Source organism: Arvicanthis niloticus, chromosome 11 (assembly GCF_011762505.2).
Source record: "Arvicanthis niloticus isolate mArvNil1 chromosome 11, mArvNil1.pat.X, whole genome shotgun sequence".
Classification (NCBI taxonomy): Eukaryota; Metazoa; Chordata; class Mammalia; order Rodentia; family Muridae; genus Arvicanthis; species Arvicanthis niloticus.
In genome coordinates this window covers 64,486,682-64,503,975 of record NC_047668.1, presented here as the reverse complement: position 1 = coordinate 64,503,975, position 17,294 = coordinate 64,486,682, and the positions used below count along the sequence as shown (strand labels likewise).

The following is a 17,294-nucleotide window of genomic DNA, read 5'->3' as shown; positions in this document are numbered from 1 at the left end:
GAAGGGTGGCTCAGCAGATAAAGGCCTCTGATTTTGACCCCTGGGACACACATAGTAGGAGGAAAGAACTCATGCCTACAGGTTATCCTCTGACCTCCACATACGCCACGGCACTTGCTCTTCCCCTGACACGTGACACACCAGAAATAAATGTTGGTTTTGTTTTTTTTTTTTTATTAAACATTTTAAATCACAGTTTTAAATGCTAAAAATAATTTATTTTGTGGTCAGCTGAAACTTTCAGAAGTTACCTGGTGTTTTTGTATAAATGGATATGGTGGCCATTCCTTACTAATTTGCAATTATAAAATATAGTTTAATATTTTTGTTTTTATTTTTTTAAAAAAGCTTTGGCCACAGTAGAAGACTTCCAGATCCGCCCTCATGCTCTCTATGTCCATTCTTACAAAGCACCTACTTTCTGTGATTACTGTGGTGAAATGCTCTGGGGATTGGTACGTCAAGGATTAAAATGTGAAGGTAAGTGGTTTTAAATTTGTGTATTAATTTGAAAGAGGATTTTTAAATACTTTTATTTTTGAATTATCAATGAAAAGACAAAAATCATAGTTGGTTTCTAGGTAGTAAGGATTTAGAATTGCAAAGATGAGGACTCTGGTCTTTCCTTGCCTTCGCCTGCTGGTTCCTTTACATCGGCAATTTGCCTGACCTCTCTGGAGACTGCTTTCTCTGTGAAAAATAATCAACTCTACCGGTTTTACAAATTGTTAAATAAGGTAACATGAATAAAATATTTGATACGAAACAGTGGCTTAATAACTATTAGCCACTTATTATAGAGCTTTATTATATTTTTAGTTTTTTTCTGTACAGTGGTAAATTTGGCAAGTTGTTGTAAATTAGAGTTGCTAGGGCATAGCAATTCATCAGACATAAGTCTGACTAAGAAGCAGTGGTGGGTCAGTTAACTTTTTTTGTAAAGTACCAGCATGGGAATACATTATTAAGGCTTCGCAGGCTGTATGGTTTCTATTGTATCTAACCTCTGCTGTGATAGTTTAGAACTAACCATATGAACCAGAGAGGGGGCTCATTAGCTGAGAACACGGGCTGCACTTCTGGATTCAATACCCAGCACCCACATTGTGCCTCACAACCATATGTAACTCTAATTCCTGAGGATCTCATGCCCAAAGGTACCAGGCAAGTATGTGCTACACACACACATACACGAAGACAAAACATTCATACACAGAAATTTAAAAAAATAGATGTTAACAACTCAACAATTAACCATAGATAATATGTAAATAAACAGCAGACTGTGTTGCAATAAAACATATTTATAAAGTAAGGGAGGTGCCGTAGTAGGTAAAGTGCTTGCCATACAAGCATGAGGACTGGAAGTCAGTCCCAGGGAGCCTTGTACAAAGCTGGCTGTGGTGACATGTATTGGGGAAGTTAAAAGACAAGAGAATCCCTAGGGTTCTAGGGATTCTCTAGGATAAGTTAAAAGACAAGAGAATCATTGGGTTCCAGGGCCCAATGAGAAATCCTGCCCCCAAAACAAGGTGGATGTCTCCTATGTAATGAGAGCTGGTTCATCTCTAGTCTCCATACTCGTATACAAATACCTGCACACACATGATACACATACAACTTTTGTGTTATATAATTATGTGTTTATAATTACACAATACTAAATCTATATTATTATTTGTTACTATATTCGTGAACACTGAGATTTGAGTTTCATCTAATTTTCTCATCACTGAAGGCCTGTTGCACACAGGACGCAGTTGCCACTAGAGAGTGCTTGAAACCAGTAGTGGCTCTTAAACTTTTGCCAGATATCTTAAAACATGCTTTGCTGGGCTCTACCTCTACAGTTCTGAGTCTGTAGATTTAGGGATGAGTCCAATAATTTATGTTTCCAATAAATTTCCAGGTGGTTATGTTAGCTATCATTAAGTCAAGATTCACTACCCTAGTTAAATTTTTTTGTTGTTGTTGTTTTTTTTGTTTTTTTTGTTTTTGTTTTTCAAGACAGGGTTTCTCTGTTTAGTCCTGGCTGTCCTGGAACTCACTCTGTAGACCAGGCTGGCCTCGAACTCAGAAATCCGCCTGTCTCTGCCTCCCAAGTGCTGGGATTAAAGGCGTGCACCACCACCGCCCGGCTACCCTAGTTAAATTAACTTTTCTAAATAAACTTTTCTACACATTTCCTATTCTTGAATTTGTTATGTTCCACATCATCTGTTATCTTAGTTCTTAATTAAGGTTGGTATTGTTGCCAGTGAAAATAAATAAAGAAGTACTGTTTTTTACGTGTCACATTTCAAATAGTTACATTTAAATTTTTTATATTTTACTCCTAAAATATATTTAGGCTGTGGATTAAATTATCATAAACGATGTGCCTTCAAGATTCCAAATAACTGCAGTGGAGTAAGAAAGAGACGTCTGTCAAATGTATCTCTGCCAGGACCTGGCCTCTCAGTTCCAAGACCCCTGCAGCCTGAATGTGTGCCCCTTCTCAGTGAAGAGGTATGTATTCTTAGGTCATAGAAGGCATTTTACTAGTTATTTTACAAGGTATATGACATTCTAGAACAGGTGACCAGAGAACAGTAATGTTCCTACACTTAAGGCACTTTAAATGTAATAATAATGACAAGACTTAGCAATAGCAGTAGTTTGTATTGTGTGCCCCTTGGGATTGCATTATTGTATAGATCACTGTGTGAACCTCCTTTTCATTATCCTGGGACCCAGAATCCATACTTCACTTAATCTTACATGTAACCATAAGGCCAGGTTTCCTAATACACAACTCCAATTGTTTCTCTCCACTAGATAACTGTTAGGGATCTCCAGAGGAGCAACACCTATACAATAGTGTGTGTGTGTGTGTGTGTGTGTGTGTGTACGTACACTTAAATGACAGAATTTATTACATCAGCTTACATGATCAGATTCTCAGTAGTCCCAAAAAGATCATCTGTAGACTGCAAAGTAGGAAAAAATAATAGCTATTTAGAAACTAGAAGCCTCAGAATATGAGCAACTGCTGACTCAAAGTACACTGGAGAGCTATGGCACCAGTCTGTCTTCAGAGGCTGATGCATGTGCAGTCTGACATGTACAGTGATGGTGGGAGGAAACAGCTCTCCACTGAAGATTAGCATAGTTGCGAACTGTATACCCTTTTGCTCTTCATTACATCTGCACCCGCAGCCTGTTCAGTGGCACCACCCACATTCACAGCATGCCTCTCCCTCTCAGGTATTCCTCATCACTGAAGGCCTGTTGCACTCAGGACAGTTTGCCACTGGAGAGTCCTTGAAGCCAGTAGTGGCTCTTAAACTTTTGCCAGGAATCTTAAAACATGCTTTGCTGGGCTCCACCTCTGCAGTTCTGAGTCTGAGGTAGCACTTACCTAGACCTACAGTGTAGCCTAATTTTTTGAATGCCAGCAAATTTTTGAAACCTTCTTGTTTGTGAATCTAACATTCTGCCTAGTGTTTGTGTACTAGGTTATAGAAAACAAGGAATAAATTTCTAAAAATAAATAAATAAAAGCCAAGATATAAAGCTCTACTGACTAAGGAATTCAGCTTGGAAACAGGCATATTGGGAGTAAACCCTTAAATGTAACTCTGAGATTGCCTTTATTTATGTCTTAGGTTGGTAAGGTTCTGTGCAGAATCTTACCCTTCCTTGGCTTGCCAGTCTGTCAAATTAATAACTCTGTCTGGGGGTCCATTTTCAGTTTCAAGTCATGTACTTTGGCTGCCAAAATGTTGATGTTGTTAAAGACAAGCTTTCACACGATGGGCAAGAATAAAAAAGTATTCCCAGAACAATAAGGGCTAGCATGATCAAGCTATATATGCCATTTTTGACGCTTGACCAAAATGGAAATACTGACCTCAAGCCATGGATAATTTTATCAGCATTATCTGCAGCATCAACGCTCAGCAGAGCAGCATTCTTTAAATTCATAATCTCACTATGCAAAGTTAAAATATCCAGAGAGGTGTTAGAATTATGCCAAATACCCTACAAGTGTTTTTAAACTTTTTCCTTAATATAATGACTATCATTGCAAATTTTAGAAGTAACACAACTCCACTGTTATTTGACATGACACTCGAGTTGGCTCCTTACTCTTAAACTCTGAACCTCCTTCCAATAATTTGAATAAAATAAAGAGCATCAATCCAATGTTCCAAATGCCTATCTAAATCTTCTTGTATACTCAACATATTAGTAACATTTTTTGCTAAATGATTAACAAAAGTAGCTGTCTTAACTTCTTGTGTCAAAGCAATTGCAGAAGTAGTGGTGCTAGCAATTAATGTAATTAAAGCTGTTATACCTGCAATAATCAAGCCCACTATCTTCTTGCTTCTGCTTAAAGCCTAACTCACTTCTTCCAGTACTTGCAAGTTTTTTTCAAAAACCAAGATTCTGTAATACTCAGAGAAAAATCTTTAGAAACTGAGATATCCAAGTAAACATTTATGTAATCCTCTTTTTAAAATTCTCCTGTTTGCATGACACTTAGCCACTAGAAGAGATTTTTGAATCAATAAGATTTAAGCATCTACAACGTAGTACTGACTATTTGAAGGTGAAATAGTTGAGTATTCCTCTCAGTATATTTCTGAGGGACCAGAACAGAATGGCACTAGAGAGAAAGCATCAGGTCTGAGCCAGTGCTCAAAAGTAGCAGGACTAGTCTCACAGATTGTCCAGTGCTGATTAAATATGTAGATTTGATGGGTTTTCTTAATGCTTTTATTTCCTTTAGAAAGAGTGTGTGGGTGTGTCTGATAATTGGCAGTAATGTTTCAAAGTTTTGTGAGGAATTAATTAGCTTACAACTAAGCTAATTGCAAATAAGTTACTTTTAGAAAATTCTGGCTACACATTAATACAAGAAAACAATTAAGCTAATGCTAATTTGCAAATAGGGGTCTTTAAAACAAAGCCAGAATTTTCACTCAGTTCTTGTTATGTTGATGTCAGTGGTCCCATTTAACCAAACTCTCTTGTCAGTAGATTTATCTACTGACATCCTCCTCCCTTCTGCTGCTCATACCTCTTGAGTCTGCCATACCTCTCTTGCCAGCATCACTGATGGAGGCAGCCACTGTGACTGAGGGGGTCACACTGATTGATGTGGGTCAGGGTACACTGAGGTAGGGAAAACTGTTAAGAATTTCAGGGATTCGGTGCAGGAAACCTACCCACTCATTTTAATCTGAGTCCACTTTCATATTTAGATGGGGATAGAATTTAAATAACCCTGTGACTGCTAAGCCAGAGGCTGACAGTTGTACCTGCCACACATGCTCTGTACTGTGTCCCTAATGCCTTGATACCAGCAGGACATGAACAAAGGTAATAACCGGCCACTGGCAAATAAAAGTCCTCTTTACAGGGATGTCCTCTGTATTGGATGACTAATAGCAAAATCAGTTTTACTGTGCCTTGAATAATTTGAACTTGAGACAAACCAAAAATAGTAGATGGTGGAGCAGGAACTGCAGAGTAGACTGACACATCGAGAATGAGCTCAGAGTGCCACCTCTGACCATGAAGACAAGGGCAGGAGTGTAGTCCTTTCAGTCATCTGGGGAGGTATTCAACCTTTGTGCCTCAAAACGTGATTATGTTTAGATCATCTTCCAGATATATAACAGAGCACTTGGCATATAGAAATCACTGGGTGTGTATTCAATAAATGGAATGAGCCGCACTGAACTGGCCTATAATTTAGCTTGATTATTCTCTTTGTTTAGAGAGAGCTGTAGTTATAAAAATTCACTTATCTCTTAAAGCTACACAAACATTTTTTAATTGTTCTTTATTTAATTTTTTAGTTTCACTTGGAAGAAAAAAATCCTCCAAAAACATTGGAAAATATTTTCAATATCAAGGAACTGCTTCAGATCTAATTACTATCACTAGTGCTATTTAGTTTTCATTTTGTTTTGTTTTTGTCTTTCACCATTTAGTTCAAATTTCTACAAATATATTCTAGTATTGTTGGGAACTTGTGAAGAAAGTCGTGTTCTAGGCTATTTTCAGTATGCAGTGTGAGTAGTGACAGGCATCCCTCAGTCCATTGCTTCTCCTGTGATTAACGCTTGGTCGGCTTTGAATAGTTATTAGGTCTGCTGTGAAGTCATTGTCAGGTTTCGGTTTTATTGTAAAGTGCTAAATGTGCCTCTCAAATACGTGTGTGTGTGTGTGTGTGTGTGTGTGTGTGTGTGTGTGTTTGTAGGGGTGGGGATGGAAAAAAAGAAAGTTGGTTGAGGGATCTGCTTTTGTTGGTGGTAAAATGAGCACCATTGTAAAGGAGTCTATAGAAAGTGCCACTGGCAGTGATGCCCACCTAAGCAGCAAAGTCAGTCCGTAGGCCCCAGGTACAGAACATACTTTAGGCCAGCTCACGGTGGGAAACTGTTCAGCCATTGGGAGTGTCCCTGAGAATGGAAGGCCAAGCTTGCCAGGTACTGCATGATCAAGTACTCATTGTCTGACCCAGTGTCCACACCTTGTTCAACATTTTTATTCCATCTTCTCAACACTAGCTATGACTTAGTCAAGGACCTTTCTCTCCTTAAAGGGTGTGTTTTGTGGCCCTCTGAAGAGAATATACCAAATGGCTGAATAACCATGTGAATTGCCCACTATTAAATCAAATAAGTACTTCTGTGCAGTAGTCTGGGGCCTGCATTGCCACAATCTGTTTTAAATTATTATTAAATTTATTTATTTATTCCCTTTACAACCTAATATCAGCCCTTTCTCTCCTCCCAGTATCCCCCTCACACAAGTCCTCCCCCTTCTCTTTTAAGAAGAGGAAACCCTCCTCTCTGAGTGTCAGAATACTACCAGTTCCCTACCCCTCTACCCTGCACACCAAGTGCTACAGGACTAGACGCATCCTCTCCCATTGAGGCCAGACAAGGCTGCCCATTTAGGTGTGTAGGATCCACAGGCAGCAGGCTCAGGGACAACCCCTGCTCCAGTTGTTGGTAGACCTGAATGAAGACCAAGCAGCTCGTCTACATATGTGCAGGGGGCTTAGGTCCAGCCTGTGCTCACTCTTTGGTTGGTGATTCAGATTCTGGAAGTCCCCCAAGATAGTTGACTCTGTTGATTTTACTGTGGAGTCCTTGTCCTCTTCTGGTCCCTCAGTCTTTCTTCCAACCCTTCCATAAGACTCCCCAAGCTCCATCTAATGTTTAGGTGTGAGTGTCTTCATCTCTTTCCATTGGCTCTGGGTGGAGCAGAGGACAGTTATGCTAGGTTACTGTCTGCACGCATAATGAAGTATCATTAATACTGTCAAGGATTGTTTCTTGCCCATGGGATGGGTCTCAATTTGAGGCAGTAATTGGTTGGCTATTCCCTCAGTCTCTGCTCTTTCTCCCCGCACATCTTGTAGGCAAGGCACATTTTGGGATGAAGACTTTGTGGTGGATTGCTGTCCTTATCCTTCCACTGGGAGTCCTGCCTGACTACAGAAAGTGACCACTTTAGCATCCATGTGCCCCATTGCTAGGAGTCTCAGCTAGAGTCACCCTCATAGACCCTCTGAGGCCTCTCTTCATCCCAGGTCTCTGGCACATCCTAGATATTGCCCTCCCACTGCCAATCTCCCCCCTCTCTCCCCTGCTATCCCTACATAAGATCTCTCCTGACCCACTCCGTCCCCTCTTCCACCCAGTTCCCTCCTTCCATCGACCTCCGATATCTATTTTGGTTCCCCTTCTGAGAAAGATTCAGCCATCCTCCCTTAGACCCTCCTTGTTATTTGACTTTTTGGGGTCTGTTGATTACAGCATAGTTTCTAACTTTATGGCTAATATCTTCTTATCAATGAGTGTATTCCATGCATGTCCTTTTGGGTCTGGGTTACCTCACTCATGGTGATATTTCCTAGTTCTATCATTTACCTGCAAAATTCATGATGTTTTTGTTTTGTTTTGTTTTGTTTTTTTTTAAAGATAACTTGGAACTTTTTTTGAAGAATTTATTTTATGCATATGAATATACCACCATTGCTTTCTTCAGACACACCAGAAGAGGACACCAGACCCCATTACAGATGGTTGTGAGCCACCATGTGGTTGCTGGGATTTGAACTCAGGACCTCCGGAAGAGCAATCAGTGCTCTTAACGGCTGAGCCATCTCACCAGCCCGATGTTTTTGTTTTTAATAGCTGAGTGGTATTCTACTGTGTAAATGTACCACTATTTTAACTCTGTACTTCTTTTTCAAAAGTGCTAAAAACTGAAATCTGCTGGTGGCTTCTCTACTCTCTGAAATGATTCTCCTTTCTTCATACTTGGTTTAGGAATTACTCAAATTCTTCAAAAGTTTACTTCCCTCACACTAATGTTGGTAAATTAAGTCCAAAGGAAGCTGCTGAGATCCATAGTTTAAATGTTGACTTCAGTGTTCCAAATAAATAACTTGTGCTTAAGTTTTGCTCCCAAAACTTTGTTTTTAAGATTCATGTATACTGATAGGAGTTACTTGTTCTAGTCACATACTCACCAAGAGCCCAGTAAGAGAATCCCGTCCTGGAGTGGTCGTCCGATCTGGATGGAAAAGATGGTAATGTGCAGGGTCAAAGTTCCACACACGTTTGCTGTCCACTCTTATGGCCGTCCAACAATATGCCAGTACTGCAAGCGGCTGCTGAAAGGCCTCTTTCGCCAAGGAATGCAGTGTAAAGGTAAGATTGCTTATGCTCCTGGTACAGTCCATGTGTATTTCTTTATAGTAAATAAAAGTTTAAAATATCTAAGTTTCAGTAACATTTACTATAAAAATTGTTCTTGTAGTTAGCTTTAAAAAGAAAGGGGGATAGTGTGTGTGTGTGTGTGTGTGTGTGTGTGTGTGTGTATGTGTGTTCTTAGAAGAACACACTGTTTTTGAGTGACTTAAAGGAAGTGTAATCTGATTTTACCTGTATAAATAATAAGCTGAAGATTTTTATTTTAGATTGCAAATTCAACTGCCATAAACGCTGTGCATCCAAAGTACCAAGAGACTGCCTTGGCGAGGTTACTTTCAATGTGTGTACACACACACACACACACACATGCCAAACTTTATCTCCAGTGTTCTATACTCTAAAAAGAAACAGAGCAACTATATGAGAAATTATGGTACTATTTCTCTATAAAATTAAATATAAGACCACATGTTGGTAAGTAGAAAATCTATACATGCTATTAGATTATGCATAAAGTAGGAGGAGACATGGAGCTACCAGTGTCTGTGTATCATACAAATGACATTAACTTCATTACACAGACGAAGAAGCTAATCCCTGGTTGGGTTAAGTGACTGAAAGGTTGGAAAACTGTTAATTGCCATCAGAAGTTGAGACCGGACTATTGCTAAGACTTGAGTTCTTAGAAGAACACACTGTTTTTGAGTGACTTAAAGGAAGTGTAATCTGATTTTACCTGTATAAATAATAAGCTGAAGATTTTTATTTTAGATTGCAAATTCAACTGCCATAAACGCTGTGCATCCAAAGTACCAAGAGACTGCCTTGGCGAGGTTACTTTCAATGGAGGTAAAATTGTTTATATTTTTTAAACTTTTCTAAAAGATCAGAAAAGGTCATGACTCTGTACTGTCTGGGTAAGGTTGCTTGCATATTTTATTTACTGGCTTTGTGTAAGATTGTCTTCTGACTTAATACCTAAGCAGAATACAGAGATTAGTGACACCACACATGAGTAGTTAGTGCCTACATCTTTCCTGTAGCCTCCTTGCTGCTCTGGCCTCCAGGATCTAGTGGTGCTGCATATCGAGTTCCAGGTCACCTTTAAAGACTGGCTGTCATCTTTAGTCTTTATTTATTGACTTTTAAATGTAAGCCCCTCTGAGGTGATTCTGATAAGTGTCCAAGATACAAATATATTAAATAATTTGCCTGAGAATTAGAGCCAAGAAGTGACAAAGCTAGAATTTGAACCCATGTCTGTCTTTTTTTTTCTTAACTAATCTATCACTCTCTTCCTAAAGATAATAATCTAGTGAAGTTATTACTTGTTTTTGGAAGGAAGGAAATAAATAGCACATGCTGTAAGCTTCCAACATAATTTCCCCTTAACAACTTATATGACTGATAAAAGTAAATGTAAGTAATTTTTTAGGAATAGAATAATGATTGAAAATTTAACTCCTTGAGAAGTTAATTAACATTTTCTGCATATTCTTTCATGGTTGTCAGTTGTCTTGAGTCTGTTTAGACTGGTATTAAGTACCATAGGTGCAGTAGTTTATAAACAACAGAAATTTATTTCCCATGGTTCCGAAGGCTGAGAAGTCCAGGGTGCCAGCAGATTCTTAGTTTAGTGAGAGTCTGACTACCTCCTAGTTCATGGAAGACACCATTTAGGTACATGGTAACATGCTAAAATGTGTGAATAAGCTCTTTGGGGGCACTAGTGCAAATATTGGGAGCAAACCCTTCAGAACCTGATCAGTTCAAAAGATCCCACTTCTGAATACCATTACCCTAAAAGGTAGATTTTTTTTTTCCTGAGACAGGGTTTCTTTGTATATCCCTGGCTATCCTAGAACTCACTCTGTAGACCAGGCTGGCCTCAAATTCAGAAATCCTGCTAGAAGGTAGATTTAATAGACAGATTTTTGGGTAAAGGATAGTTAACATTATTGGTAGAGTATGAACAGGTTTTTTTCCATATGACTAAAGTTTTTTCTGGCTTTATTGTTTGTACATTTGTATTTGTGTGCTTTCCTTCCTTCTAATAAATGGATATGAAATACTAAATATTCATTTTAATGTGCAGTTTTCTGGTTACTCATGAGTGTGGATACCTTTCAAGTGTTTGCTGTTTATTTATGTACCCACTCCACCCCTACCACATTGCTTCTTCAGGTGCTTTATTTTTGTGATAATTTGACATACTAATCTTCATTTATAGAGGTCATACATAATAACTTGATGGTTTGTTTTTGGCAGCTTTGCTGAGATATAGTTTGCTTGTTTTATAATTTACCCACTTAATATATTCACAAAGTTATGTGGCCAGAGTAAGTTACTCTGTCTAACTGGGAATTTTCATTCTCCCAAAAATTATATACTTCATATTCCTACCCTATTCTCTCTTTAATAGCCTCTGGCAACCAGTAGACAGCTTTCTACTTTTATGTCTGTCTATTTTAGACATTGTACATAAGTACAGTCACACAATCAATATGGAGGCTCGTGGCTGTTTCCTTTTACTTAGCATAGTATTCTCAGAGTTCATACAGAGTGTAGCCTTTGCCAGGATTTTGTTCTTCTGGACAAATGACGTGGCTCTCAGAGAAATAAGTGCATTTTCTTTGTGCAGTCACCAGTTCATAGATTTTGTGATGTGCCTGCTTTGGGGTTGTTAGGAATAATGTTGCTATACACACTTCAGTATTACTTGTCTGTGGACATATGGGTTCATTTCACTTGAGTAGATAACCTGGTATAGTAGGAGGTTGACCCACTTGGTACCTCTGCACCATCTTGAAGACCTGCCCAATTTCCAAAGCCACTGCACGGGTTTACTGCCCGTCATATTTAAGTAAATACTTTGTCTTTTATTATCGAATTATGGAATTTCTTTAAATATTCTGAATATAATTCCATTACCTGTTGTTTTTTACATATACTTTCCCAGTGGTAGAGCACTTGCCTAGAATTAGCAAGGCCCTGGATTTGATCCCCAGCACATACAAAAAAGTAAGAAACAAATAAAGACTTCTTCACCTTGAATCTCAAGGATATTTTTCTCAAGTCTTAAAACTATTTTTCTAGTTAACTTTAAGACTGATCTGCATAGATGCATTAATGTTTTTTTACTGTTAAGCTGCAATTCTTTTAAACCTCTCCTAGAGCCGTCCAGTCTGGGAACTGATACAGACATGCCAATGGATATTGACAGCAACGATGTGAACAGTGACAGCAGCAGGGGCCTGGATGACTCAGAGGAGCCGTCCCCACCTGAGGACAAGATGTTCTTCCTCGACCCGACGGATCTCGATGTGGAGCGAGATGAGGAGCCCGTTAAGACAATCAGGTAATGCGTTACGCTGCTGCCAGAGGCCAAGGCACGTCAGGATCTCCATTTAGAAAAGCTGGCCTTTCTTTAATGTGATTTTAAATGTAATTTAAAATTTAATTAAATCATGGTTAATTACTGCATGCACCACAGTATTTCTGAAATAAATTCTATTACCTTTGCTATCAACTCAAGATAAAAAGCAAGAGAATCTTTACTTTCTTAAAAAGAGAAGGACTTTGTTTAAATAAAGTCTGGATAAAATATCTCACAGTGGAGCAACTCCCTCAAGGTGCTCATATTAAACCATTAACTGAAACAGCCTGTTTCTTCACACATACAGGTTACCAGGTGGTAAGTCAGCAATGAAGAATACATTCCTGAGATGCCTGCATACACATATACCTGCATGTTTTCTCCAGCTGTTTATAACCTGATTTTAATTTATTACACTGTTCAATTTTCTTAATACCTAAAAGTAATCTCCCTTAACAGTATTTTTCTCTAATATGATTGACTGATTTTGAAATTTGAGCCGTGTGAAGTTGAGTAAACATATTTTGCCTTATGAATTTATTTTTCTGCCTAGGGCAAGAAAATTCCTCAACAGCAAACCCAAATGACCTCACAGGCTCCAAATCATCTGACTGGAAGATTCCTTCTGCTCCATCCATCATCTCCCCGTACCCTCCCCATCCTCTGTTGTGTGGCCATGTCCTTCCAGGAAGATCATGACAAACATGATTAGTTACAGTCTTACAGTAGTTTGATAAGTTCACTATGTATCAGTATAAGAGCTAATTTATCTTAATTTTAAGTCATTGTCTTCTTACAATACTTTGAAAAATATTAGTCCAGTTATGTTTTAGAAACTTGATGAGGTGTGATTTTTTTAAAGTAGATACAGAAAGTATTGATCATAAGTTTTAAATATTTTCTAGTCCATCCACAAGCAATAATATCCCACTGATGAGGGTGGTACAGTCCATCAAGCACACAAAGAGGAGGAGCAGCACAGTGGTGAAGGAAGGGTGGATGGTCCACTACACCAGCAGGGACAGCCTGGTCAGTATCACGTGCATGTGAATATGCTAGGAAGCTGGGTGACGGTTCTACTGTGTGCACTTTAACAGTTAAGATAAGAATGAAATAGGAGCCAGGCAGTGGTGGCACATGCCTTTAGTCCCAGCACTAAGCACTTGGGAGGCAGAGGCAGGCGGATTTCTGAGTTCGAGGCCAGCCTGGTCTACAGAGTGAGTTCCAGGACAGCCAGGACTACACAGAGAAACCCTCTCTCAAAAAACAAAAAACAAACAAACAAAAAAAAAACCAAAACAACAAACAAAAAAGGATGGAATATATACTGACATTATATACGCTACAGCAGTGTGTAAAAGCTATGCTAGAATGATAGTCAAGATCCAAAAGGACATCAGAGCAATGACTCAAAGATGATTTTGCTAAAGATGGAAAAATTAAAATTGCATATGAGTAGTCATCGTTAGTAAGGTAGGAAACAGTTGTCTTCATGTGCATCAACAGTGTAAATGTTCCTATTCTCGTGGATTGGTGTAGCAAAGAGGAGGCTTTGTAAAGTTACAGTAGGACAGCAGAGTGGAATGGCTGAGAATGCTGGCTTCAGAGCTAGCCTGTCCTAAGTCTGTTAGCAAAACTGTAAACATGGTACAGTTACTGACTTTTCTTTATGCCTCAGTTTCTTTGTCTACAAAGTCTGCATAGTAGTAGTAACTTTCTCATAATCCAAATGAGCATATGTACATATATATATATATGTGTGTGTGTGTATATATATACATATAGATAGATAGATAGATAGATAGATAGATAGATAGATAGATAGATAGATAGATATGAAGAACTTAGGGCAATATTTGACATATAGTAGCAGTCAGTAAACTAGTAGCCATTAAAATTTGTTGAATGTTTTCTAGTAATCCTTTCTAGAATAATGTGAAGTTAGATTGCTGTAATATTTAGACCTCCTTGGGAAAGTTGCTTTGTGCAGAGGACGGCAGTTGATGGAGAAACTCACATCTAGTCAAAGCACAGAGAGTAGCTCCCGTGGAGTGCTCAGCCCCAAACGAGACCAACGCCATATCATACCCCCTCTCCCGCAAGGCTCGGGGCATTGTGAAAGAGGGGCAGAAAGACTGAGAGGCAGAGTCGCGGGGACCACAGGGAAACTATCTTCTGGACATGACAAGACTGCTGTGCTCGTGAACTCAGCAGCTGTGGCTATCTGCACAAGGTCAAGCTAGTCACCATGACAGTGGGAAGGAGCTCAGAAGCTCCTGTTCCTAGCTGAAGGCTTCTGGCAGTGGGGGGGAGTCGATCTTCTTTAAGGATAAGGCTCCTAGTAGGTCAACCATGCCCCATACTAAGGAATTTATGGGTGGAACCAATTGGACCCTGGGTTATTTTTTAAAGAGGGACACAAAATTTGGGGGTTAGTGTGAGATCTGGGCAGAGTTAGGAGGAATGGGGACATAATTATCAAAATATATTGTATACATATATAAAATGCTCCAAGAATAAAAATATTTTAAAACATATGAAGTGTTTAATATATTTAGCTGGTTTCAGTAAAGTTTTACATGGTGACAGCAATATAGAGCACAGCTGTATTTTTTTATAATGTATTTGTTTATAATCCATGACCTTTCAACAGGAACGTAAAAGAAATATACACACATCTGAGAGTTCACTGTTGTGTCTCATGATGGATAACTCAATAAATATTACTGGGGTAACAAATAGTCATCTGGGGGGATGACCATAACATAAATCACACTTCACATGTAACAAAACTAAATGAATCAAAATATTTAAATGGTTTTAAGTTAAACCAGTGGAAGAAACATTAGAACAGTTATTTTATAAAGACTCCGTGTTGGAGAGGGGAGAGCCATGAACCAATCTCAAGAAAGAAATTCTGTGTTTGGCAAACCCAAAAACAAGACAAATGACAAACTGGAAAAAAATACTTCAACTTATACTTTAAATAAGAACAAATCAAGAATATGTAAAAATGCCAACAAATAGGTAATAAAAAGATCACAGCATAATAAAAAAAGCAAATTAATATAAAAAGATCACAGAAAAAGGAAATAAAATTACTCTTACACATAGTGTGGTTTTGTTTATAATAAAGATATCAACTTCAACTTGCACTGTTATAACAGGTTGTTTGTTAGGGTTTTTTTCTACCTCAGAGATCAAAAAGTTTAGAAAGGGTCTAAGTCAGTGGTTCTCAACCTATGGATGACATCCCCTTTTGGAGGTCAAATGACCCTTTCACAGGGGTCGCCTAAGAACATCAGAAAACACTGATGTTTACATTATGGTTCATAGCAGTTATAAAGTAACAACTAAATTATTTTTATGATTAGAGGTCACCACAGCATGAGGAACTGTAGTAAAGGGTCACAGTATTAAGAAGGTTGAGAACCACCTGTCTAAATAGCTTTCCCTGTGACTATATCACCCCAGTGAATAAGACTATAAATTAGCTTGTCTTATTTAACACTACCAAAACAGTCTTTTTATATCTTTGTATAGTCTTTTTTTCTATATTTTTGAGAATTTTGTATATGTATACAGTGAAATACCATATCTAGTCCATTTCTTTCCTGTTCCCCTAACACATCAGCTTTCAGCTTCATGTCTCCTATGTGTGTGTGATAGTCACTAAGCTAGTGAGTACTACCGATAAATACCTGGGTATTTGGCCACCCAGTGGAGGATGAAAACCTACCAGTGGCCACACCTTAAAAAAATAGGGGGAAAAAAAAAAGGTTGTTTCTCCCTCAGCAACCCCTCACTAAGGAGTGAGTCCTAAAGACCATCTACTCCACCTATGCCAGTATTTTGTCTGGCTTGATCTTATATTGATCTTATGCAGGTAACCACAGCTACTTATGAGTATGTGATTGCAACACTTTGTCATTCCCTGAAGATGGCATTTCACAGCGCCCTCCCCATCTGGCTCTTTCTGCCTCCTGTGTAATGTTGCCTGAGCCCTGGTGGTGATGTCCCATTTAGGACTGAGCACTGAATCTTTTAATCTCATCACATTGACCAATTATATGGCTGTCCATGACCAAAAAAAAACCAAAAAAACAACAAAAAAAAACCAACCCTGATCTAGCTCCAGTGCAGTGCAGGCCTGTCATCTCCAAGCTCGGGGAACTACTGAAGTGTGGATCTGGGGCTCTGCATCCAGAAAGCCCTTACCTATAGGTACTGGGAACTGGATGAAGAAGCATGGTTGGGGCCTGAGAACCCCTTGCCTGTCTGTGCTTGGGGGCAGTTCTGTATTTATTTTTTGACAACATCCAGAAATTTAGCATAGAAGTAAATTACGTAAGTCTATGCATGTGAATGATGTATAGATATTTCTTTATGCATATATAAATTTGTATGAAAGGACCTCCTAAAACCTAACAACATACCTCACTTGGTTAAGAGTAAAAAAATGGTATATAAGTCATTGTGGGAGTGATACATTTCATACATTTTTATATTTGAAAATCTTAAACCTCATTACTTGACCTTACCCAAAATAGAAAAATAGATAGTAAAGGAAAAGTACAGGTATTTCGGAAGAAATCATTTTTGAACCACATTTTCTGACTTCTGTTTTTAATAGAGAAAGAGACATTATTGGAGACTTGACAGCAAATGTCTAACATTGTTTCAAAATGAATCTGGATCAAAATATTATAAGGTAAGGATTTTGCATTTTATAAAATGTTAAAATATTGTGATACTGTATTTTCTGGTTTCAGTAAAGTTTTATATGGTTGATTTCATTTTTATGTGAATATATTTATTAAGAATGCCTAATAATATTTATAGAGGTCATCATTAAATCCTTGTTGAAGCAACTGCCCTCGACTTCATTACATAGACACACATCACACAAACCAAAAAAAGTAATTGTCTAGTTTTGGCCTATTACTTGGACTAAACATTAAATAATTAATAATTTAGGCCAATGTATAGACTAGAAGGAATGGTTAAGCAATTTTATTTTATTTTATTTTATTTTATTTATATTGGTGTTTTATCTGCATTTATATCTGTGTGAAGGTATCAGATCCCCTGGAACTGGAATTACAGACAGTTGAGAGCTGCCATGTGGGTGCTGGGAATTGAGCCCAGGTCCTTTGGAAGAGCAGCCAGTGCTCTTAACTGCCATGTCATCT

General features: G+C 38.4%; 1 protein-coding gene across 3 annotated transcripts in view; it reads left to right on the top strand.

Moving 5' to 3' along the window:
* Window positions 1-17,294, top strand: part of Prkd3 (protein kinase D3) — a 73,409-nt gene that overhangs the window by 34,223 nt on the left and 21,892 nt on the right. For all 3 annotated transcript variants that reach the window (XR_013113315.1, XM_034513805.2, XM_076942299.1), the window contains 7 exons: window positions 349-480; window positions 2,351-2,508; window positions 8,531-8,723; window positions 9,498-9,575; window positions 11,901-12,084; window positions 13,008-13,131; window positions 16,736-16,813. Coding sequence is in view for 2 of the 3 variants with exons in the window: in XM_034513805.2 (XP_034369696.1) it covers window positions 349-480; window positions 2,351-2,508; window positions 8,531-8,723; window positions 9,498-9,575; window positions 11,901-12,084; window positions 13,008-13,131; window positions 16,736-16,813 (947 nt within the window). In the remaining variant the exon portion in view is untranslated. The remainder of the gene's footprint in view (window positions 1-348; window positions 481-2,350; window positions 2,509-8,530; window positions 8,724-9,497; window positions 9,576-11,900; window positions 12,085-13,007; window positions 13,132-16,735; window positions 16,814-17,294) is intronic.